This window comes from Salvelinus alpinus, chromosome 2 (assembly GCF_045679555.1).
Source record: "Salvelinus alpinus chromosome 2, SLU_Salpinus.1, whole genome shotgun sequence".
NCBI classification, from domain to species: domain Eukaryota; kingdom Metazoa; phylum Chordata; class Actinopteri; order Salmoniformes; family Salmonidae; genus Salvelinus; species Salvelinus alpinus.
In genome coordinates this window covers 50,537,021-50,563,434 of record NC_092087.1, presented here as the reverse complement: position 1 = coordinate 50,563,434, position 26,414 = coordinate 50,537,021, and the positions used below count along the sequence as shown (strand labels likewise).

Genomic DNA, 26,414 nt, shown 5'->3' with positions numbered 1-26,414 from the left:
ACCATTTTGCTACAGCGTGCCCTAATGAACAGGACCAGGGCAAGCGTATCAGTGTTAATCAACACCAATTCTATTAAATTCAAACTTTTAAATGTCCCCGCAGGGAAATGTATTGTACCAGTGGTAGTGACAATCCTCTGGACGTAGACGCCAGCCTTCTGCAGGTAGTTGACGGGGTAGCCGACTCCTGAGCTGGAGCCTGCCACGCCCATGCCCGCCATGCGAGGCATCATAGGAATGGGGGTGGACTGGACGGGCCGGACGCTGGCCACGGGCTTCTCATCACCCCGAGCTCTGGGACGCCTAGTGGATTCAAAACACACAAGGATGAGGATCATACACAGTCTGATGTGGTTCAGATGGCATGGTTGAATTTGGAGGCTAGAAGGATGAATCTCATGAAACCAGTTTTAACCATGTCTGTAGAAAATAGTTACAAAACCATGATGCACCTGCAAAAATATACTATTGTTCTCAAGAGTAAGATGCATAGTTTATGTTAAAGTGTCAAATTTTTTATATATTTTCTTTAGAATTTTGTAAATTCTAAATTTTGTAAACGTTCTCATTACCGAAATGCGTCCGGATTAAATTCTCAGGTCATTTTATACAAATTTAATTTAGAAAAAACAAACTTATTATAATAAAACACAATGTCGCTGTAGTATTTCCATAATTCATAACAACGGTAAACTAGCTGAAGTTTACATTTGACTAAAATATTTATTACATAAAAACAGTGTCTGTGGACATGTCTCATTACCGTAACACTTTTTCAAGATCCTGTAAAACCTCAATCAGTTTTTAAATACAATTTTATTCACCCATGATGCATCATCTAGATGAGTAGTCCTTAGATGAGCGCAAGCTAAAAAGGTGCTACAGAACAGCAACTGATGCCGCTCTAGCGGGAGAAATCAAAAGGTGAATATCACACCCAATCACCACACTGGCGGGTAAGTAATACTGTCAAACACCATCATTCCACTATTAGCGCGAGATATATTATGGACATTTTCTGAAATTACACAATGCAGAACCTCTATGTGAAGCACCTTTAAGTTCATTTCTTTGCTTGTATGCCTTCAAACCATTACCGTACCAACATGTATGAATGGGCTTTAGTGATGTGGTCAATTGTTTGCTGACTCATAATGGTTGTCTCCTATTATTTGCAGATTTAGCTAAGGGCCTCATTACCATGACCCTTTGCTATGACACTCGAAATTGAGCTCAGGTGCATCCCGTTTCCATTGATCATCCTTGAGATGTTTCTACAACTTGATTGGAGTCCACTTGTGATAAATTCAATTGACCGGCACACACCTGTCTATATAAAGGTCCCACAGTTGACAGTGCATGTCAGATCAAAAACAAAGCCACGAGGTCTAAGGAACCGCCGTAGAGCTCCAAGACAGGATTGTGTCGAGGCACAGATCTAAGGAAAGGTACCAAAACATTTCTGCAGCATTGAAAGGTCCCCAAGAACACAGTGGCCTCCATCATTCTTAAATGGAAGTAGTTTGGAACCACATAGACTCTTCCAAAGATCTGGCTGTCCGGCCAAACCGAGCATCAAGGGAGAAGGGCCTTGGTCAGGGAGGTGACCAAAAACCCCATGGTCACTGACAGAGCTCCAGAGTTCCTCTGTGGAGAAGAGAGAACCTTCCAGAAGGACAACCATCTCTGCAGCACTCCACCAATCAAGCCTTTATGGTAGTGGCCAGACGGAAGCCACTACTCAGTAAAAGGCACATGACAGCCTGCTTGGTGTTTGCCATAAGGCCCCTAAAGACTCGCAGAACATGAGAAACAAGACTCTCTGGTCTGATGAAACCAAGATTGAACTCTTTGACCTGAATGCCAAACGTCACGTCTGGAGGAAACCTGGCACCATCCCGAGAGTGAAGTATGGGTGGCAGCATCATGCTGTGGGGATGTTTTTCAGCGGCAGGGACTGGGAGACTAGTCAGGATCGAGGCAAAGATGAACGGAGCAAAGTACAGAGAGATCCTTGATGAAAACCTGCTCCGATCAAGACCTCAGACTGGGGTGAAGGTTCACCTTCCAATAGGACAACAACCTTAAGCACACAGCCAAGACAACGCAAGAGTGTCTTTGGGACAAGTCTCTGAATGTCCTTGAGTGGCCCAGCCAGAGCTCGGACTTGAACCCGAGCAAACATCTCTGGAGAGACCTGAAAATGTCTGTGCAGCGACGCTCCCCATCCAACTGGACAGAGCTTGAGAGGATCTGCAGAGAAGAATGGGAGAAACTCCCCAAATGGGAATGGGGGAAACTCTGCCAAGCTTGTAGCATCATACCCAAGAAGACTCGAGGCTGTAATCGCTGCCAAAGGTGCCAAAGTACTGAGTAAAGGGTCTGAATACGTATGTAAATGTGATATTAAATTTGCAAACATTTCTAAAAACCTGTTTTTTGCTTTGTCATTATGGTTATTGTGTGTAGATTAATGAGGGGGGAAAAACTATTCAATCCATTTTAGAATAAGGCTGTAATATAACAAAATGTGGAAAAAGTCAGGCTCAATTTTGTTTGGTATTCTGTGGATTTCATTTAGAGAAGCCCATGTTATCACACACACGAGGCTGCAGCCACTAGCTAGCTTGTCACTTGACGTTTGAAGTTACTGCCATTCTGCCCATGGAGCAGTGCCAGTGTTCTATTGAGCAGCGACCACTCTTTGACCATGGCCATAATGACATACTATTTACTTTAAATCGTGCTTAATCCTCTGAGTAAACCGTCTAACTTTTAAACCATGTACGATTCATAAACAATGAATTAAATCATTTTATGGGTGAACACCCTACAGAAAACCTAGTTATTTTGACAAAAAAGAAGATTCAGAAGATGACAGAAAACAAGATTCATTAAGGTAATGAGAAAATACCTTCTAACAATTACATTTGAAATCTATGAATTATGTCCGACTCAGGCCTTTTCATTAGGCGAGCAATGTTAAATTATTAGAAATTGGTTTGTTTACAACTTTTGGGGCTTTGAAAACTGTGGAAATTGTGATAAAATGCATAATATCTGATATATAAACATATTAATATTACGAAATAGACAAATACAGATCCTAATTCAAGTGATCCAAGAGGAATTTGGTGATTTTTGTTGTCAAATGCCAGTTGTTACAATGATTTTAAAAGGGATCATTTGTTTGGATAGGTAGTAGTTTAGGCTTGCACAGCCCTATTGAAGTATTTGCAGGTGCTTCCACACGGGTGTGGTTCCTGAGTTAATTAAGCAATAAACATCATCATGCTTAGAGTCATGTATAAAAATACCCAGTTGCCCAATGTTTTTGACCTACTATGGCTAGAATAAAACATCTGTGACTTTGAAAGAGAGGTCTCAAATGACCATGGGGGGTTTAAAGAGTGTGTGTGTCTCAGTCACCAGATCTCAACCCAATTGAACACTTACTATTCTGCCCTTGAGTTGCGTTCCCATGCAAAACTAGACAGATAGCTAACAACTAAGTCTTCAATAAAACTCCCAAGGCGTGACTTTTCTTGAATGAATATTGAAAACGTTTATGTTGTAAAACTGCAAAACACAGAAAAGAATATACTTTAGTATTCAATTCACACCGACATACTGTAGCTGTACATTATACATTTGAAGTTGCATGAATACAAAGCACGTGCTACGTACCATGCATCTGGCATGATGCCAAACCATATAGCTAATTGCTTTCTCATATGGTAATTGACTAACTCCTTTCATTACTCTAATAATGTACAACCATCTATGTATAATAACAAAGCATATTACACTAGAAACCGTAACAAAAATACAGTATTGTATATTTTACAATTCGTTTGCATGATGCACGAGCAAAGTAATACAGCTAACATCATACATGAAAGGCATTGCAATTTGTGTGAGTAAATGCAACCAACCAACATTGATATGTAAGACACTCTATCAATAACAAGATTATCATCATTAGCTAAATGCTTGAATCGAATTTACAAACAAATATTTTCCAAGGCTGAAGCGTGACAAGAAATAACTACACTGAAAGACCTGCACCGTAGCGTTGTTTTTAGCTGCTTCTATGAGTGCAGAACGAATTCTCTACTTCCTGTTTGCGTACAGTCTAAGTACCAGAAAGCTCCACTAGGGGGCAAATAACACCATGGAACACAATGAAAATCCATCTTAACCATTGTAATAAAATAATCTGTTACCTTCTAACAGGATGGCAGCACACTTACAGTTGAAGTCGGAAGTTTACATACGGTTGGGAGTCATTAAAAACACGTTTTTCAACCACTCCACAAATTTCTTGTTAACAAACTATAGTTTTGGCAAGTCGGTTAGGACATCTACTTTGTGCATGACACAAGTAATTTTTCCAACAATTGTTTACAGATTATTTCACTTATATCACAATTCCAGTGGGTCAGAAGTTTACATACACTAAATTGACTGTGCCTTTAAACAGCTTGGAAAATTCCAGAAAATGGATGTCATGGCTTTAGAAGCTTCTGATAGGCTAAATGACATAATTTGAGTCAATTGGAAGTGTACACCTGTGGATGTATTTCAAGGCCCACCTTCAAACTCAGTGCCTCTTTGCTTGACATCATGGGAAAATCAAAAGAAAATCAGCCAAGAGCTCGACATTTTTTTTGTAGACCTCCACAAGTCCACAAAATTTTCAAACGCCTGAAGGTACCACGTTCATCTGTACAAACAATAGTACGCAAGTATAAACACCATGGGACCACGCAGCCATCATACCGCTCAGGAAGGAGACGCGTTCTGTCTCCTAGAGATGAACGTACTTTGGTGCGAAAAGTGCAAATCAATCCCAGAACAACAGCAAAGGACCTTGTGAAGATGCTGGAGGAAACGGGTACAAAAGTATCTATATCCACAGTAAAACGAGTTCTATATCGACATAACCTGAAAGTCCGCTTAGCAAGGAAGAAGCCACTGCTCCAAAACCGTCATAAAAAAGCCAGACTACGGTTTGCAACTGCACATGGGGACAAAGATCATACTTTTTTGAGAAATGTCCTCTGGTCTGATGAAACAAAAATAGAACTGTTTGGCCATAATGACCATCGTTATGTTTGGAGGAAAAAGGGGGAGGCTTGCAAGCCGAAGAACACCATCCCAACCATGAAGCACTGGGGGTGGCAGCATCATGTTGTGGTTTGCTGCTTTGCTGCAGGAGGGTCAGGTGCACTTCACAAAATAGATGGCAACATGAGGCAGGAAAATTATGTGGATATATTGAAGCAACATTAGTCAGGAAGTTAAAGCTTGGTTGCAAATGGGTCTTCCAAATGGACAATGACCTGGAGCATACTTCCAAAGTTGTGGCAAAATGGCTAATTAATGGGATTTCAGACGTAAGAGGTTAAACAATTTAAACTTAGGTCAAACATTTCGGGTAGCCTTCCATAGCTTACCACAATAAGTTGGGTGAATTTTGGCCCATTCCTCCTGACAGAGCTGGTGTAAATGAGTCAGGTTTGTAGGCCTCCTTGCTCACACACGCTTTTTCAGTTCTGCCCACAAATTGTCTGTAGGATTAAGGTCAGGGCTTTGTGATGGCCACTCCAATACCTTGACTTTGTTGTCCTTAACTTCTTATGGCTGCAGGGACAGTATTGAGTAGCTTGGATGAAAGGTGCCCAGAGTAAACGGCCTGCTCCTCAGTCCCAGTTACTAATGTATGCATATTATTATTAGTATTAGATAGAAAACGCTCTGAAGTTTCTAAAACTGTTTGAATTGTGTCTGTGAGTATAACAGAACTCATATGGCAGGCAAGAACCTGAGAAAAAATCCAAACAGGAAGTGAGAATTCTGAGAGTGGTCGATGTTAAAGTCATCGCCTATTCAATTCCCCGTAATATATGGATCTGTTTGCACTTCCTACGCCACTAGATGTGAACAGTCAGTAGAACGTGGAATGAAGCTTATGCTGTGTTGTGGGACCGGATGGGAGGTGTTTGAGTCAGTGGTCTGGCAGAGTGCCAGTTCTTGGTCACGCACTTTCCTCATGATATCGCCATGCGTTCCATTACTTCTAGAGACTGAAAAGAATGCTCCGGTAGGAACGTTATTGGATATATATGATAACAACATCCTGAAGATTGATTCTCTACTAAGTTTGACCAGTTTATTCGACTTGTAATATAACTTTTTGAAGTTTTCGTCCAACGTTTGCCTGCATCTGCGTGAGCGTTTGGACACGTGTACTACACATGCTAGCAAAATTAGCTAATTGGACATAAGTAATGGACATTATCGAACAAAACAACAATTTATTGTGGAACTAGGATTCCTGGCACTGCATTCTGATGAAGATAATCAAAGGTAAGGGAATATTTATGATGTAATTTCGTATTTCTGTTGACTCCAACATGGCGGCTAATTTGGCTATTGTTCTGAGCGCCGTCGCAGATTATTGCATGGTTTGTTTTTTCCGTAACGTTTTTTCAAAATCTGACACAGCAGTTGCATTAAGGAGAGGTATATCTATAATTCCATGTGTATAAGGAGCAATGAAGCTGTTCTGGCTCGTGGTGGCCCAATCCCCTACTAAGATACAATGCTGGTGTTTCCTTTATTTTGGCAGTTACCTGTCTGTTAGTGCTGTGATAGCGCAGGTAAGAGAATGGAGAGAGATTGTCACTCACCAGTTGCGCTGGTTAAAGGCTGGGATGTTGATGAGGGTCTGGTCACTGGTTGGGTAGTAGTGGGCGTAGGAGGGGCGAGAGTAGGGCACGGAGGCACGCTTCTCGTCCTCGTAGCTCTTCTTAGCGGCTCTCTTCTCTGCTTTAGTGAGCTTGGACTCCTTCCGGTCCACCAGCAGAGACTCATGGTGGAAGGGTTCCTGGTAGGGTACAGATCAACAGGGTTGATTAATTGCGAGTGTACCATAGTAATGATGTACAGTGATGCATGACAGTGTTTATCTGTGAGAGAGTGAGTGTGTGAGCGTACCTTAGTGATGAGGTGGGGGTAGAGCTGACAGGCTTGGCTGATGACCGTCTCCATCTCTTTGTGGGGCTGGGGAGGGGCTTTGGTCGGGTTAGGCTCCTCCTCTGCAAAGTGCAGCAGAGACTCCACCTCCTTGCGGGTGAACGTCAGAACCGGGTTCAGGTCATCCACCACGCGGTCTGGACACAACCAATCACAGTGTGTTACTGACCAACTATAAAAACTGGGTGGTTTGAGCCCTGAATTCTTATTGACTGAAAGCCATGGTATATCAGAACGTATACCACGGGTATGACAAAACGTTTAGTTTTACTGCTCTAATTATGTTGGTAATCAGTTTATAATAGTAATAAGGCTGTTTGGTGGGTTTGTGATATATGGCCAATATACCACGACTAAGGGCTGTGTCCAGGCACTCCGCGTTGCATCATGCAAAAGAACAGCCCTTAGCCGTGGTATATTCGCCATATAGCACACCTCCAAGGGCCCAATTGCTTAATTAGACTCTCCTGGCTTGTACTATGCCGTCATTCATAATTCAACTTCAAATTCTACACGCTGCCATTCATTCCGATTTAAGTATCTCAAATTAATTCCCACACACAGCAATTTCCACACACACACAGTCATATCGTGCATCACTGTACCCCCCCTCCTACCAGACATGCCCTGCTTGGAGACCTGCCGGTCGTAAATCTTCTTCTCCAGGGTAAAGTCACAGACCAGGCGGTAGATGTGGCAGGGCTTCTTCTGGCCATAGCGGTACACTCGACACACCGCCTGGGCGTCATGACACGGGTTCCACGACGCATCAAACACCACCACCCGGTTGGCCCCGATCAGGTTCACCCCCAAGCAGCCCGCCCTGCAAGTCACACAACACAGGCTTATTAACAACATGCACAAGTGTGTGTGTGTGTGTTACCCTGTGTGTGTGTGTGTATATATGCCTAAGTGAACAGCTGATCAAGTGTATGCAAAAGGGGGAATATATGCAATTGTGTGTGTGAACAAAATATCTGTGCGAGTGAGTGTGTCTAATTGAGTGTATTTGTCTTCGTTTGCACAGGTAGCCCAATTCTGATCGTTTGCCCAATTATAGGCAAACGAGCTGATCTGATTGGTCAAAAGACCAATTAGAGGAAAAACAATCAGAATTGGGCTGCCTGTGTTAACACTGCATTTGTTGTGTATTTGACTGAACAATATATAAGCATAGAAATATAATTATTAGAAAGGGCAGAAGCCATCAGATCACAGCAATTTCACTTCTATGCGTATCAGTGTGTGTGTGTGTGTACAGTCTAGTACCTCGTTGACAGGAGGAAGACCCACGTGGAGGTGTTCTCTGGGTCGTTGAACTGGTTGATGAGTCTCTCTCGCTCTGAAGCAGACGTACTCCCATCCAACCCTGGGGGTTGACAGACAAGACACATTCACCACATCAGCATCATGGGACGATTCCAGTCAAATCGTCTTGCGTTCCAAATGGCACCCTATTTCCCCATGTAGGGCTCTGGTAAAAAGTAGTACACTATGTAGGGAATAGGGTGCCATTTGGGATGCAAAAACACTTCACTAGTGGATCTAGTGTAGTGCGGTGGTCAGTGCAGTAGGGGGCCGTATGACTTCATAAAGAAAAATAAAACACCTGGGCCGCTCAGATTCATTCATTGTTTTTTCGGGCTGAGATTATAACGAATGGAGAGAGGTGACCTGATCCTAGATCAGCACTCCCATTCTGAGATTATGAATATGGGCCCTGATGGTTGAGATGTCGAAGTGAGAGTGTAGATGAGTAAAGTTATCAGTTTGAAGCCAAGTACATGTCACAGGACAATTTGCCATGAAAACCACTCCGGTCTAATAGTCTGGAACAACAGAGTACGTTAGTGGGCATCTAAATTGGATCTTGGTTCACAGCTGAGTTGACACAGAAAGAGAGTCAAAGGGTTGCCATGGGAACGACGACACTGACACCGCCCCGGGAGTAGTGGTTGCCATGGGAACAGGGTCATGTGGACGATGACGACGACTCACTGTAGTAGTTGATGTTGCGGACCCAGGTATGGTTCTGGCCATGGTTGTCCGGGGAGACACGGCCTGCTGGCATTGGTCGTCTGGTCAGGAAGTCTTCAATGACAGTCAGGGTGGACAAGCTCTGGCTGATGGACACACACACACACACGTTAAAAACACATTCAAGTCAGTTAACTACAACCATATGGATACTTCTAGGTTAAAAAGCAAAAACACACATTTCCGTCCTCTGCAAGAAAAAAGGTCAACATTGTTAGAGTATAAGGGTACGCTCATAGAGAAAACACTTCATTCAAACCGATGATGTACATAAACACACTCCGAAACAGCCGTAGGAATAGGTCCAACCTGAAGACCAGGATCTTGTCTCCTCTGATCACGCTCTCATCGATCAGATGGAAGAGCAGCAGCATCTTGGCGGAGTTCTCCAGAACTCCAGTCTGGTAGTTGCTCATGATGTCCTTGGCCTGAACAGAGATGGAACAGGACAGGAAGTGGGTGAGTGAAGCTTTCCATTCTTCCACACCAAGGGAAGGTCTAACGTTTTACAATATAACGTTAGAATAGGGCTGTGGTCGGTCACATTGTCAGCCGGTGATTGTCAAGTAAATAACTGCCGGTCTCACGGTAATTGACTGTTAATTAACATAAAAACATTTAGCATCTCCTGGCTTCCACGCATAGCCTACAAGCCAGTGATGCAAACCTTTGGAACATCTACATTTTAAAATGTATAATAAATCCATATAATATAGCCTACACCATCACAATAAATCACTTCTTTTTTTTTTAGACAGGTCTAAAGAAACATCATATGAAGAAAATGTAGTCTATTTCAGAAGAACAGAATAGCAAACGGAGTTGTCTTTATTTTAGGCCCTGATCTGGCTATGCCATATGGCTGTGGGCTACACCAGTTCATTTAGCAGACAAGATTTGCTTAGAATTCCGTGGCATTATTTTATATTATAGTATGAAGAATACAATTGAACATAGCTGAATAAAATGAAGGATATTTTCTCCAAACGATTTGAGGGAGTGCGCACATACGGCTATTCTGTGTTGAGAGGTTACCAAAGACACAGGTACTCCAAAATGCTTAATTTAGAGTTATTAATGTAACTTTAGTTGCGATACAAACATTGGGCTATATGTTTTGATTTTTAATACATTCTAAGGCTGCATGATGCAACTAATGATGATTTGAAAAAAGTAGCTTGAAAGGTTTGAGCTCTGCTTAGTTTTCTTGCGCAGGCTGTACACACTTCACCAGTCTCTCATTCACAATTTGAAAAGTACTTGATAATGCCTCAAATTTCCAGGCTGCATCATCTTTGTGTGGCCGTAATGCCACCTAAAAAAATCCATGCCTTTTGCAGCCAGTGGCCATTGTGCCCTTGGGCTGAATATAATAATTAGAATTTCCTTTTCCCCACTGCGTGCCGAAGCACCTCTCTCGCTCACATGGCTCTCAGTCACGTGATCGGGTCTTTCTCACAGGCTACAAGTGAAGACAGACACATCGGAGACGCAACTGCGCTCGTCCTTATCCAATTCCGAGGTACATATAAGATAATCGGAAGAACTGTCTACATTTACCAAAAAGATGAGTAGGCCTAACGAACAGCAAAAGCACTAGCCTATGTCAATCTATTATCCCCCATAGTACAAAAGTTTACCTATTCTGTGCGAGAAATAAATATTCCAAACATAGTCCGGGACAGTTGTGGGATGCGATAGATCCCAATTAATACAATCACCATCATAAAAAAAAAAGTTAAGCAATGAGCCTGACGCAGCAGATGAGAACGTTTAGCATAAAATGTTGATAAACTATTAGACTATTTCTTCACATTAATAAGCACAGCAATGCCCACACGACAGTAGCTCACAAGCGCAAATGTGCACACAAATACAATTACGCACGTAATGCTTTTATTAAAAGGTGCATTTTGATGTTGAAAATTATCATCCCCAAACTCGAAACCAGTGGTGTAAAGTACTTAAGTAAAAATACTTTAAAGTACTACTTAAGTAGTTTTTGGGGGTATTTGTACTTTACCATTTTTGACAACTTTTACTTTTAATTCACTACATTCCAAAAGAAAATAATGTACTTTTTACTCCATACATTTCCCTGACACCCAAAATGACTCGTTACATTTTGAATGCAGGAAAATGGTCAATTTCACACACTTATCAAGAAAACATCCCTGCTCATCCCTACTGCCTCTGATCTGGTGGACTCACATAAAAACAAATGCTTCATTTGTAAACATGGGCTCTCATGAAGTGTTTGATTAGATATTTGAGAACATTTGCATTGATGTCAGAGTGATTAGAGGGACAATAGAGTGCTGAGTACCAGGCAGTTAGCAAGTATGGTAGGCTACGAATGACCATCAGCAGCATCAGAGCTTGGAAAAGCCTAATTACCATGACTAAAGGGTCACATGGAATTTGACTGCCATCATGACTCGTGACTGCTGGTGTGGCGTAAATACAGTCAAAGTAACAGCCCTACGTTAGAATCCCCACAGTGGAAATTCATGCAATAATTTTGCAATAATGGTGTTATTTTACATTTTTCCCAACACTAAGGTAGCCTGGTACTAGACACAGCAACATTCGGTGTGGTTTGACCAGACTAACTCAGGAGAAGCACATGACATAATTCCAGCCAACCAACCAGCGGGTGGGTGGGGAGGACAGAGACAGAGAGAGGTGTCAAGGCGTACCCATTCGTAGGTGATGACCTGATTGGCTCTCTCCTGGATGGGGTTGAGCGGGGGCAGGGTAACGTTGGACCGGCTGTTGGCCAAGTCGGCCGCTTTGGCCTTCAGGCCAGCGCCAGGGCAGCGGGGGTTAGCGGCCGCCGTGATGTCATCCAAGTCCAAATCCTGCTCGTTGGCCAGGTTCTCCTTCTGAAGGGTCTCATAGAGCACGTCAGGGTGGTTCCAGATCTAAACACACACACACACGATTAATGAACGGACTACAATAATGTTACTCTGGTCCAGGTGTCAAGATTAGGCTGATTAGCCTGACTGCTTAAAGGGACAGTTCACCCAAATTACATATTGGTTTCCTTATCCTGTAAGCAGTCTATGGACAAGCTATGACAGCAATCCATGCTTCGGTTTTGTTTACCTGGCCACTGTCTCCAAATGCTAACTTTTTAGAATTTGTAGCACAAATCCAATGCAAGATAATATCCCCAGTTTTAGCATTTGTCCCTGCGTTTCATCTCCAAATCATCCGAAATTGTGTAGCTGCTGTTACCTGGCTCTCTGTATCTGTCTGTCTGGCTCTCTGTATCTGTCTGTCTGTCTGTCTAACCCCACAGCACCAGTGAAGCCATCTCAGACTAACCTTGCAGCAGACGCAGAAGGCCTTGAGCGGGTTGAGGCCCAGCCAGCCGCTGTTGCCTGCCTCTCTGAAGCGGTCCATAAACTCAGCGTAAAGGGCCCTCTGCAGGGGCGACAGGCGCACCATGATCACGTGCTCGTCCTTGGAGGGCAGCTGGTCCCTCAGCACGTCGTGGCCTCGCCTGGGACAGACACGGAGGAAACAACGCGCAAAGATCAGCTTATTACTAGAAAGTATACCTAGACAATTCAAAAGAGCTATAGGAGAGAGTAGGGGCTAGGGGTTGATTTGGGATTGGGGATGATGCCTGGGTCACCCAAAATCTTCTCCCTAAACACCAGTAAGGCTGTTCTCTGCTCTTGAGTAATGCGATAATGGGTCGTATATGTATGTATGTAGCAGAGCCGGAGTACTGACTTAGGATCAGCTTTGCCCTTTAGGTCACAATGAACAAGATTACATAGACAGATGATCCTAGACCAGCACTGCTACTTTGAGACCCGCGATACATATGGCTACTGGACAACTTGAGATCAGGATTTTGGTTAAGTCAGGGGAAAGGGTTGTACAAATAATATGTGAATGGAGGATAATGTGAGCAAAGTGGGAATTCTTGATCAAGTCAGGAGAAATCCTATTCGTGGAACTTACCTCTGGACGAACCCCTCCAGCAGGCTATGCAGCACGTGGCTTCTGTATCTCATCAACCTGGCGTCCTGTGGCGTGCTGTCCACACACTGCCCGTTCAGAATGGGCCTCTCGAACATGTTACTGAACTCCTGCCTGGTGCCCAGGAAGTCAGGCCTGACAAAGTCCACCATGCACCAGTACTCTATCAGGTTGTTCTGGAGAGGGTAGCCCGTGAGGACCACACGTCGCCTGGAGCGAATGTTCTTCAGGGCCTGTGAGGTGCTGGCGTGGTAGTTCTTGATGCGGTGGCCCTCGTCACAGATCACCACGTCTGGACCGGGCCTGGCCAGCGCCTTCTCGATACCTGGGTGGGTAGGTGGAGAGGGGTAGAGAGAGCGCAAAGCACAGGTTGAGGAAATGTATTGAGGAGTAGAGAGAGTGTATGTGTGTGTAGGTGTGTGAGAAAGGAGAGAGTAAAACAAAGCTTACGGGAATGCCTGATGAATAAATCAAATAACACCGTTCTCTAATGTACTATCAGTAGTGATTAATACCATCATTTTCATTTACTATGATGTTATTGATGTGCAGAAAATACATCAGCCTTGGCTTTTGAATAATGGTCATTTATGCAGATGTCGATAACGCATTATTCTCCAACGTCAACTCACTATACTGTATTGTTTCCTCGTTATACTGGTATGCAATTTCTCATTTTCAGGGGTCTCACGGAAGAGTTCTGATCTAGGATCAGATTTGCCTTCTAGATCACTATGAATAATATTAGATGGACAGGTGGGACCTGATCCTAGATCAGCACTCCTACTCAGACTACTACAGGCCCTAGATCACCTACAGCTGGCCCTGCAGCGACCTCTAACCCCTGACCTTTCATGAGCTCTTGCTGCCTGTCCTCTTCGTCCAGGTCGATGATGACGGGTCCCTGGGGCTTCTTGGACTTCTTCTTCCTGCCCGCCACAAAGCTCTTCTTCAGGGACAACAGGCGGTACATCTCATAACCCATCAGGAGCACGCCCCCGCCACGTGACCAGTCCTCCACTACCTTAGCCCGGGCCACCGTGGTTCTGTAGGGCGCACACACACACACAAGTCAAAATTGGTAAACACGCACACATACTAGTTAGTGTGTTTTGTGTTATGGAGATAACACATACCAGTGTGTTAGCTAGCTCTACTATATAATGTTACATACTTGTGCTCGTCATTGAGGATGTGGACTCTGAAGGTGCGTCCTGCGACTGTGGCAGGGTCACTATCAGGGGGCAGGGCCTCTTGTGATGGGAGCCACAGGTTAAACTCTGCCAACCAGTTCTGGAGCGTGTTCACCTGGGGGAGAGAGAAAAAGCTAGATAGATGCGCGCGCGCGCGCGCACACACACACACACACACACACACACACACACACACACACACACACACACACACACACACACACACACACACACACACACACACACACACACACACACACACACACACACACACACACACACACACACACACAGACACACAGACAGACAGACAGAGAGAGAGCAGAGGGAGAGAGAAAGGAAGAGAGACAAAGAGAAACACACACACACACTCACTCAAACCACACACCCAACCACTCTCCCTATCGGTGAACTCACAGGGACGATGGCCAGTACGGTGTGGGCCCCGGTGTGTCGCAGCAGGATGTCTATGAAGGAGATGACCTGCAGGGTCTTGCCCAGGCCCATGCTGTGGGCCAGGATACAGCCAAACCCGCTGCTGCCCTTGTAGCGCTCCAGAGACTCCACCAGGTTGTCATAGAGGAACCGGATCCCACCAACCTGGGAGGGAGGGAGAGGAAAGGAGAGAGAGATGGAAAGCAAAGGGTGAGCGCGAGAGGTGAATCAAGAGCCGAGTGAGGAGGAGACCGGCGATGGAAAAAGTGAATGGTGTCACTTCTGAACTATCTTCATACGTGTACGGTACACCTTGGCCTCCGCGTCTCACGGTGCAGGGTAATGGCTAACAGGCATGCTACACTGGCCACGTTACTTTTGCAGATCGGGAGACGCTCCCCCCCAAAAATGGCAATGAAGCCTAAGTGTAAAATTACACCAGTTCTTTTTTCACGAATTCGATATTTGGCTCATGCCCGAGACCACCTTGACAAAGTGGTTCACGCTCTGCTCCCCGCCGGCCAAAGTCACGCGTCCACTGCAGCAGCTAGAAGACTAGGACCGGTTTCCCAGACATGGCTTGACGTTAGTCCTCGACTTAAAAAACACTTTCAATGGAGATTAACCAGTGAGAGAAGGTAGGTTTTTTAATCCAGGACTAGGCTTAATCTGTGTACGGGAAATTGGACCGTAGTGACGGCCCAGTGTAGCTCCCCTGTAATACCTGGTGAGGTTTGACTGCACGAGCCAGCTGTGGGACGAGGTACAGGTCTTCCTCCTCCGCTGGGTGGTTGATGTTGACCAGGACCCTCCCCTGGGCGTCTGGTTGGTTGAGTGAGTCGTTGATGTGCGCTCCGCTGCTCTCCTCCGTGCCCCCCGCACCTTCATCTTCATTGGCCGAATCGCTGCTGATCGGCAGTGTGTCGTCGTCCCCAGAGCTCAGCTCGATCACGTCTGGGTTGGGGAAGAATTTGATTGATTAGATGTATTTATTTATTTTTGGGAGGGTAAAAAAATACAAAATAACAGTTAAAAATGTAAAAAGTGAAAGCTTTATAGCACACTTATTTCCAATGTAGAGAAGGCTTGGTCCAGAGCAGGGAAATGTATATCTATCTATTCATGACATTAAGCATTCATAACCTGACAGCTAAAAACGATATGACTCACATAGATTATGAAGTAATTATGAGGTCTGTGCTCCCTCTAGATTTTTCTAGAGGCATTTTTAGTACTAACCAAGAACTGTGTGTGATATGTTCCTGTTTGTCTAACCAAGGATCCTTATAACTAGGTTTCACCTAGAATGTCTGGGTCGAAGCCTGTAGTGTAGATAGTAGGGTTGTCACAATACCTGTATCACTATACTCAAAAGTAGGAAACAATGGAAGCAAGTAGGAAGCAAGGAAACAATCAAATAAGAAGCGGACTTCGTTTCTCAAGGAAAACAGTCCTAATTGGAAACAAACAGCCTTGTGTCGTCACCCAGAGTCACATTTGTTCATTTCCCAAGCTATTATCACACAAAACATATATCACTGGGATAGTTTGGGATTTTGGCAATGAGGACCGTTATCTACTTCCCCAGGGTCAGATAAACTTGTGGATACCATTTTGGTTTGAAAGAAGTAGCTATCGTTAGCGCCATTGCTAACTAGTGTTAGCGCAATGACAAAGTCTATGGGAACAGCTGGCATGCTAGCTGTTCCTGTAGACTTCCAGTCATTGCGCTAACGCTCGCAAAACTACCTCTAACCTTCACACTGGACGAAGATACATACATGGTATCCACAAGTTAATCTGACTACGGGGAAGTAGATGAAGGGCCTCATTGACAGAATTCCAAACTACCCCTTTTAAAAGGACCAAATAGTTAAGTCTGCTTTGTGTTTTTTTGCCATGGAAAATCGAGTATCGTAGTATTATGATACTGGCAACGTGACAACCCTACTAGACAGAGTGTGATGGTTGTTCTCTCTGTTTTAGCAGTCCTTCTACTGGTCTTACCGTCTCTGATAGTGGGTGTGATAGTGGGGATAGCTGGTGGCTTGGCGTCCTCCTCCTCCTCTCCACTGCTGTCGCTGCTGTCCAGGCAGATTACGTCCTGCCTGGCTAGGAAAGCAGCCTCTAACGACCCCTGGCACTGAAACTCCTCCTCTCCAGGCCTCCCTGACACCGCTTCCACTGGAGGAGAGGGGGAGATGAGAGATAGCGCACCGACCATTGTTGCTATTTTTACTTTGACAACGTAAGGGATTTAACGTTCCATGTGAATAAAGTCAGAGAGACAGAGAGAGAGACAGGAAATAAGTGAGAGGTTAGGAAAATAAATCTCCCTCGACCATGGGGTGGAAGAATTAGGGCTCTATAAAATCCGCGTTGTGGAGAACGCAGACGGAATCCAGACATTAAAACTGTATTCAACAATATTAAAACATTTATTGAACTTGGTAGGAAATCAACCAAATGTATTCAGCTTATTAGAAAAGTAATTAATTTGCCCAGGTTATTCATAAGACATTAACAAAATGCATCAATGATTCATATTTTCCTGCAACTTTCTGAAACGGCACAGGAATGCAGTCAGCGATTAGAGAACCTGTCAGAGGTGATGCTAATGATAGCCATCTTCTAGTAGAGATGGAATGGATTTCCCAAAAACCTTCTCAATTAAATGTTAACTACAAAGTAGACTATGTTTTCATTTAAAATGGTCAAAAGAGCAGTTTCTCAAGAAATCATTTTGCTAGGACTGTATGGGAGTGTGCTGAGCGAGGAGGGGAAAACTGAAAACAAGCTGTTATTGGCAGAGAAGTTTGGAAGTCTTCTAATTTACAAACTCTGCCATCACATGAGCGCTACAGAAACGTCGCTAACCAAACAATGGCCTCTTTGCTGGTGCACAATTTAATTAAAGTGTCACTACACCCGAAAATCGGAATTTCTTAGATTTTCCGAGACCTCAAAAGTGGTCTCCTGATGTGGTTTAAGCATTGTTGTGGACTTACAACATCCAATTGGGTTGTTTTTATATATATATATATATATATATATATATATATATATATATATATATATATAAAAGAGTGTGATTTTGAGAGCAAAAACATGAACATTTGAAAGAACTTAAACCTGGAAAAACAGAAGAGAGAAAAATGGGACTCTCACCTGCTGGAGAAAACTCTTGGACGGGTGGTGCCATGAAGTCCTTCCTCTGCTGCTCCAGACGCCTCAGCCTCTCTAACTCCTCCTGCTGGGCTGCTTTGGTCACTGCCTCCATCTGGTGCTCCTTCAGCAGCGTCCTGTTGGGAGGAGAGGAAGAAGGGATGGGTTAGAGGACAGAAGAATGGGTTACAGGAGAGGACAGGGGGATGGGTTAGTGCAGAGAAGGAGGACAGGGGGATGGCGTTAGAGGAGAGGAGGACAGGGGGACGGCGTTAGAGGAGAGGAGGACGGGTTAGAGGAGAGGGGGACGGGTCAGAGGAGAGGGGGACGGGTCAGAGGAGAGGGGGACGGGTCAGAGGAGAGGAGGACGGGTTAGAGGAGAGGGGGACGGGTCAGAGGAGAGGGGGACGGGTCAGAGGAGAGGGGGACGGGTCAGAGGAGAGGGGGACGGGTCAGAGGAGAGGAGGACGGGTTAGAGGAGAGGAGGTACGGGTTAGAGGAGAGGAGGGCGGGTTAGAGGAGAGGAGGACAGGGGGACGGGTTAGAGGAGAGGAGGACAGGGGGACGGGTTAGAGGAGAGGAGGACGGGTTAGAGGAGAAGAGGACAGGGGTATGGGTTAGAGGAGAGGAGGGCGGGTTAGAGGAGAAGAGGACAGGGGTATGGGTTAGAGGAGAGGAGGACGGGTTAGAGGAGAGGAGGACGGGTTAGAGGAGAGGAGGACGGGTTAGAGGAGAGGAGGACGGGTTAGAGGAGAGGAGGACGGGTTAGAGGAGAGGAGGACGGGTTAGAGGAGAGGGGGACGGGTTAGAGGAGAGGGGGACGGGTCAGAGGAGAGGGGGACGGGTCAGAGGAGAGGGGGACGGGTCAGAGGAGAGGGGGACGGGTCAGAGGAGAGGGGGACGGGTCAGAGGAGAGGGGGACGGGTCAGAGGAGAGGGGGACGGGTCAGAGGAGAGGGGGACGGGTCAGAGGAGAGGGGGACGGGTCAGAGGAGAGGGGGACGGGTCAGAGGAGAGGGGGACGGGTCAGAGGAGAGGGGGACGGGTCAGAGGAGAGAAGGACGGGTCAGAGGAGAGAAGGACGGGTCAGAGGAGAGGAGGACGGGTTAGAGGAGAGGAGGACGGGTTAGAGGAGAGGAGGACAGGGGGACGGGTTAGAGGAGAGGAGGGCGGGTTAGAGGAGAAGAGGACAGGGGTATGTGTTAGAGGAGAGGAGGACGGGTTAGAGGAGGACGGGTTAGAGGAGAGGAGGACGTGTTAGAGGAGAGGAGGGCGGGTTAGAGGAGAGGAGGGCGGGTTAGAGGAGAGGAGGACGGGTTAGAGGAGAGGAGGACAGGGGTACGGGTTAGAGGAGAGGAGGACAGGGGGATGGGTTAGAGGAGAGGAGGACAGGGGGATGGGTTAGAGGAGAGGAGGACAGGGGTATGGGTTAGAGGAGAGGAGGACAGGGGTATGGGTTAGAAGAGAGGAGGACAGGGGTATGGGTTAGAAGAGAGGACAGGGGGATGGGTAAGAGGAGAGGAGGACAGAGGGATGGGTTAGAGAGGAGAGAGAAGGAGATGAGGACGGGTTAGAGGAGAGAAGTAGAGGACAGGGGGATGGGTTAGAGGAGATAGAGGTGGTTAGAGGTGGTTTCAATCCCCTGTTATCGAACAGATGAGTGTACATACCTGATGTTCTTCCTCATGTGTACTGTCTTCGAGAGTTTAGCAGGTTTAGGCTCCTTAGACTTAGAGGTTCTCGGTTTCTTCTTTTTGCCAACTGAGGTCTTGTCCTTGCTGGGGGTCTCAGGACAGGACTTTGAGGCCTGGGACTTTGAGGCCCTCGGTTTCTTCTTCTTGGCCGCAGACGGCTTGTCCTGGCTGGGGCTCTCAGGGCGAGAAGGAGGCTGGGAACTGGGGCCAGAGGGGGGCTGGGAGCGAGACTCAGGCCTAGAGTTGGGCCGGGAGGAAGCCCTGGAGGGGGGCTGAGACGGGGGCTCAGAGGGAGTCTCTTCCGAGGGTGAGGTAGCTGAGGGGGAGTCCCTCCCTCCCTGGGTCTCCGTCTCTGTACTGCCCTGGCCACTCTCTGGCCAATCTGTGGGAGAGAGGAGCAGAGAATGACAATCAATCAACTAATTCTAAAATCCAGGCCTGGGCTTAATCTGTGTCTGGTCAATGAGCTGAAGAATCTCCAATGAACAAGATTCTTAGTCCAGGATCAGGCTTAATGATTTATCAGGGAAACCATCCCTAAATCCTAACTCTTGTATTGTTTACTGGGCCAACCGACCATCTTCTCTATGGTCCATTCATGACCGTTACTGTCCGGCCCCAGTCAGACTGACGTTACTGTCCGGCCCCAGTCAGACTGACGTTACTGTCCGGCCCCAGTCAGACTGACGTTACTGTCCGGCCCCAGTCAGACTGACGTTACTGTCCGGCCCCAGTCAGACTGACGTTACTGTCCGGCCCCAGTCAGACTGACGTTACTGTCCGGCCCCAGTCAGACTGACGTTACAGACAGTGTCTGTCCTCCCAAATGGCACCCTATTCCCTTAAATAGTGCACTACGTCTAATCAGTCAAATGTAGTACACTAGGAATAGGGTGCCATTGGTGACGCATCCAGTGTCTTCATTAGACTCCCCTCCACCCAGGCAGCCAGGCTGAGTGTGTGTGTCAGTGGGGCTTTCCCAAGGCTCTGACCCTATGGGCCCTGGTCAAAAGTAGTACACTAAATAGGGAATAGGGTGCCATTTGTTGATGCAGCCAGTGTCTTCATTACACTCCCATGCTTCTCGACAGTCAGGCCCGAGTGTATGAGTATGAGCGGGGGTTGCCTGGTGTTACCCCTGGCAGCCTCTCACATTCCTGGCATTGAACACGTAGTTTCAGAGCAGATGCCGGCAGCTCCAGGCTGGAAGTCTCGTTACAGCAGCAGTCATCAAACCCTGACCTGAACTCTCCTACCTGTTGCTCTAACACGCTCAAAACTGGTCCGTCTGGCAATGTGGGCCATGGCGGATCAGACTCTCTCCCGAGTGCCCGGCTCACTGCCTGACTCCCTCCCAAATGGCACCCTGTTCCCTATGTAGTGCACTACTTTTGACCAGGTCCCATCATATAGGGCACTACGTAGGGAATAGCGTGCCAGACTTTGTAACTGATTGGTTGACTACATTAGATCGCATAGGAAATACAGACAGCCTATGTTTTGCATCAGACTTCAAAACTAGTTGAATCACTTTTTCTTAGCAGCTGGCAGCTTTGCAACCATTGTTAAACTGAGACTCGGCGATATGACGCTGCCACGAGCAGCAGCATGAACCGAGAATATTGCTGGTGAGAGCAATGCGAGACGATGCACTCGTACACAGTATCTGCGCACGTGCACGGTTCACTCCGCTGCAACGTAAAAGCACGTAACAGCTGCGGCATTACAACAGCGTAGAAGTTTAGCCTGGCGCTTTCAGTTGTAGCGGAAGTCGGCCCGACTCCGCTGTTCACAACGTGCGCCCCCGACTTCACCTTTAACGGAGTTCGTCTTTAGATTGAATCAGAACCACTTCTAGAATGTCTTCTGTTCTGAACCAGTATTAATTGTGAGTATTAAGTCAGAGGCAACACACCAGCCATGTCACTCACCAACTGCATCATCTTCATCATCTCCATCGTTGTCACCCTCATCTTCATCCTCAATCTCCTCCTCCTCTTCCAGATCCTCGTCTTCGCTGTTAACGCTGGGGTCCAGGTCGCTTCCTGAGATGGCCTCTTCAGACATGACGTCCTGCAGGGCTCAGAGAGCATTACCTACACACATAGTCACTGGGAGTACCTGCAATACAATACACATCGCTTAAAGCCAACGGTCAAACAAAGCACAACAAAATGGAGACCCCCTTTAAAAAGGGATCGTTCACCTAGGCTAAATCAAGGTAAGGAAACCAATATGTGGGCAATTCCACGGTAACAGAATTACAGACTCAGATTTGTATGCCAAACAACAACCATTAACTTTTCCAAGTTGAACTCCATGAACAAGGACTACTTTACAAAAACACATTTACTGTAAAAACGGTGCAGATACGAAGTTAGGTAACAACATTTCTGTATAATCTCCCTCAGTTCTTTTTATGTGTCCATATTTTCCCCAAAACTAAAATATCTGCTGCGAATTAAAGATTCAACGATATCTGCAGAAAGAATGGTGTGTCAGCTACGACATGACATGCTGAGTTGGGGGAAAAAAATCTATTTTGGTTATTGAACTACATTAAGCAAAGTAAGGAAAGGGGGGATACCTAGTTAGTTGTACAACAATGCATTCAACTGAAATGTGTCTCCCGCATTTAACCCAACACATCGCTTAAAGCGGAGTGGATTTAAACCCGGTAACAGAATTACATCATGGGTCCCTGAGCTGTACTACACAGAAACGCAGCCTATGGATGTGAATGTCATTCTCTTCATGGTGATGTATCCTGAATATGTACACAAAAAGGTAGAAATATGCAATATCCTCCTTTGCATCTTTGGGTATTATTCTACACACATATTTTAACGAGCTCCACCCCCAAACAAGAGGTTGGTCCAGACTGGACCAAATCTGAACCAATCATAGAGGTCTGTTTCTTTTTATTGAACCTGTATTGACCTAGGCAAGTCAGTTAAGAACAAATTCTGATTTACAATGACGGCCTACCCAGGACGACGCTGGGCCAATTGTGCGCCACCCTATGGGACTCCCAATCACGGCCGGATGTGATGCAGCCTGGATTCAGGTACTGAACCAAGTACTGCAGTGACACCTCTTGCATTGAGATGCATTGTCTTAGACCACTGCCCCACTCCGGAGTGCTCACAAGTTTGGACATCAAAGTACAGCACATTAGAGCTCAGAAGAATACAGTACAATAAAGTAGAGTTTAGTACAGCACAGTACAATAAAGTAGAGTTTAGTACAGCACAGTACAGAACATAGTGTACTCAACTCGTGTGTTCTACTGTGTACTGTACTCTACTGTACAGTATTGTACTCTAATTCTCTTTACTGTACTGTACTAGTGTTGCGTGGTATAACAAAACTTCGGTACCTTTTCGATAGTAGAACATGAAAAATGGTTTGGTACTAGAATTCTTGTTACTTTCGGTACTTCTTTCAAATGTGTCTCGCGGCTCAAGTCTGTACCAGCGCAGCCGATGTACCCCTTATAGCGCGAGCCTGCTCCACTTAGCCTGCATCATGTTAGCTCCCCACTCACGCTGCACAGAAGTTAACACACTTGAATAATGCGACACGGCATTGTGAAACTGTTAATTACTGTTTGCAAAACAATGCCCATACAGGCTGGTCTGGCTAGAACACTTTACCATGCATGACGATACCGGTATCTTCCAGCTTTGTAGGCGAACTATCCTTGCTAGCTTACAGCTGAAGCCAACATAAATTCACTACCCCAGGACTTTGTTCGCAAATCATTACGCTAAATATTCTGACTTCAAAGCTGATCGACCGCTCACTCACGTCTCTCCCAAAGATGATCTATTGCCTCAGCGAACTGTATAGGGCTCCGACGCGCTGCTCCCCTCTTGCCTTGTGATTGACGTCATTACCGGTTAAAGAGACAACGCTCACTTTTATAAAAATAAACTACTTCTATGCAAATGTTGTTGAACAGTACAATAAAAAAAGTCCCAAACTGAAAGTTAACAGATTGTTTGTCATCTGTAGCCCCATGAAATCAGCCCAAAACAAGCTCATTAACTCAATGCATGCACACACTCCTATTGAATATGCATTCTACCTGTATTGTGAACAGGCCTAGGCTACATCTTGATTTAACCAGTTAATCAAGAGATATACCATTCAAATACAATTATTACCAATATGTTGTTATGCAGTTATATTGGTAAAAACTAAGTCAAATTGATTGTGTAATTGATTCATTAATGCATACATGGCTGTCTCTGAAAAATGTCTCAGATTTTTTTTTTGATATTGAACTCAAAAGATGCCCGCCGATTGAACAATGGAGTAGATGAGTTTATCTGTCTGGACCAAATGCCATTCTGTGACTTTGGCAAATATGCATTTTTTTCCTTTCCATGGTATAGTTTTGGTATTGAGTATTGTGATAATAATCTGGTATGGAAGTAAAAATGCTGGTATCATGACAACACTACTGTACTCTACTGCAGTGTTTCCCAACCCTGGTCCTCCGGTATCCCCAACACTACACATTTGTATCATAACCCTGGACAAGCACACCGGATTAAACGTGTTAACTTATCAGCAAGCCTTCAATGAGTTGAATGAGGTGTTGTATGTCAAGGGCTACAATGAAACTGTACTGTTGGGGGTACTGGAGGACCAGGGTTGGGAAACACTGCTCTACTGTCCAAACTTGTGAACCCAACTGTGGTTTGTGACTACTATGATTTCCCAATGTAATCAATTCAATTGTAGAAATTCCCGTGACAAATTCTTCTGAAATAACAGAATTTTTTGTTTTATTCACTTAATTAATAAACAAAATTGATATCAGTAAAAACACTAACTAATTGATAGGGCTACCTGTACTTGTTACTTCTGTGAACTTTCATTATCTTCCCTCATCATGAGGACGTGGGTTTTTGGTAACGGCATTTCAAAGCACAAGGCAATGTTTCTTAAACTTCCAGAACTAAATATAAGTGTTGATATTAGTTGTCAGGCGTCTTCACGTCAACATTATTTTGTTTTGATCTATTTCTAATAACTTTTAAATACTTTTTTTTCTGGTAGTTGTTTTCTAAGACCACTTTTCCATCTGTTTGACCAGAAATCAAGTCTGCTTATTCCTCCTTTTTAGGATGGAAAACGGTGGAAAAATTTACATATGCCGTGAGTTCAAAATATATATAAATAGACTCTTAGCTTTCATTTGATATGCTCCTATGAACTTCACATGTTGGTGCTCATGGGTCATTTTTATGAACTATCCCTTTGGTGAACTATCCCTTTCAGCTTGGCAAAGTGGGGAGAGTTTGATCTGGGGTATGAAATTACTATGTTGGGTAAAACAGGCTGGTTATTAGCATCAATAAATCGATACATTTTGTACATTCATCATCTATGACAGAGGGATGCATGAAATAGAGCAGTACAGTAAAACAAACTGTCGTTGCTTGGTGGGTTGCTTTACCTTCGTCTTTCCTAAGGCATTCTCAAAGTGTCAGAGAGAAAAAGAGGAAAGGGAGCTCTGTGAGTGTGTGTCGAAGTGTGAGTATGTGTGAATATGTGTGAGCGAGCGAGGCGGCAAGAGCGTGAGCGAGCTGGCCAATTACATAAGAGCTCAGTTACATAACAGGCCTTTGCCACTCAGACAGACTGTGTTAAACAGCAGGATATATAGGCTAACCAAAGACACACAGACTATAGTCGTCGCTCCCGTTTTCTCTCACCTTACATACAAAGGCCTGTACACTGTTCCTTAAGATGGTTATGCAACGACTGTCAGGTCTGAGTGTCACAAACCCCACGCCTCCCACACTGGCAGACAGAGGCATTCTCCCAAGTGGGCACGTCAAGATTTTAACAAATTGTAGAAACTCCCTTCTGCCATAACTTACACCGATCCTATGCTTTTCAATCTAAGGGGGAGATGTGTGCAAGTGCACACTTTTAGGAGAAGGGATGTCGTACCCAATGGTGAAGAAACATTCTCTCTAAACTTCCGACACCAGCCTAATCTCGGGAGTTGATAGGCTTGAAGTCATAAACAGCTCAATGCTTGAAGCATTGCGAAGAGCTGCTGGCAAAACGCATGAAAGTGCTGTTTGAATGAATGCTTACGAGCCTGCTGGTGCCTACCATCGCTCAGTCAGACTGCTCTATCAAATCATAGACTTAAATATAACATAATAACACACAGAAATACGAGCCTAAGGTCATTAATATGGTCGAATCCGGAAACTATCATCTCGAAAACAAAACGTTTATTCTTTCAGTGAAATACGGAACCGTTTCGTTCTGACAAACTGAGCAAGAAGGGAGGTGACCAAGAATCCGATGGTCACTGACAGAGCTCCAGACAACTATCTCTGCAGCACTCCACCAATCAGGCCTTTATGGTAGTGGCCAGACTGAAGCCACTCATCAGAAAAAAGGTACATGACAGCCCGCTTGGAGTTTGCCAAAAGGCACATAAAGGACTCAAACCATGAGAAACAAGATTCTCTGGTATGATGAAACCAAGATTGAACTCTTTGGCCTGAATGCCAAGCGTCACGTCTGGAGGAAACCTGGCACCATCCCTACAGTGAAGCATGGTGGTGGCTGCATCATGCTGTGGGGAGGTTTTTCAAGAGCAGGGACTGGGAGACTAGTCAGGATTGAGTGAAAGATGAACGGAGCCATGTACAGAGTGATTCTTTATGAAAACCTGCTCCAGAGCGCTCAGGACCTCAGACTGGGGTGAAGATTCACCTTCCAACAGAACAACAACCTTAAGCACACAGCCAAGACAACGCAAGAGTGTCTTTGGGACAAGTCTCTGAATGTCCTTGAGTGGCCCAGCCAGAGCG

At 45.3% G+C, this 26,414-nt stretch overlaps 1 protein-coding gene across 4 annotated transcripts in view; it reads right to left on the bottom strand.

Annotated features, from left to right (window-relative positions):
- LOC139542932 (helicase ARIP4-like) overlaps window positions 1–26,414 on the bottom strand; it is a 39,396-nt gene that overhangs the window by 8,426 nt on the left and 4,556 nt on the right. For 2 of the 4 annotated variants that reach the window (XM_071348966.1, XM_071348937.1), the window contains exons 2-19: window positions 21,495–21,684; window positions 19,540–19,945; window positions 17,874–18,007; window positions 16,713–16,889; window positions 15,430–15,659; window positions 14,688–14,870; window positions 14,252–14,385; window positions 13,927–14,123; window positions 13,060–13,402; window positions 12,412–12,589; window positions 11,778–12,002; window positions 9,388–9,506; window positions 9,040–9,164; window positions 8,311–8,410; window positions 7,659–7,864; window positions 7,003–7,178; window positions 6,696–6,892; window positions 119–303 (exon numbers count right to left, since the gene is read on the bottom strand). In XM_071348966.1, coding sequence (XP_071205067.1) covers window positions 119–303; window positions 6,696–6,892; window positions 7,003–7,178; window positions 7,659–7,864; window positions 8,311–8,410; window positions 9,040–9,164; window positions 9,388–9,506; window positions 11,778–12,002; window positions 12,412–12,589; window positions 13,060–13,402; window positions 13,927–14,123; window positions 14,252–14,385; window positions 14,688–14,870; window positions 15,430–15,659; window positions 16,713–16,889; window positions 17,874–18,007; window positions 19,540–19,945; window positions 21,495–21,630 — 3,451 coding nt within the window. In that variant the 5' untranslated portion in view covers window positions 21,631–21,684. The other 2 variants (XM_071348957.1, XM_071348947.1) reach the window with 2 other exon arrangements.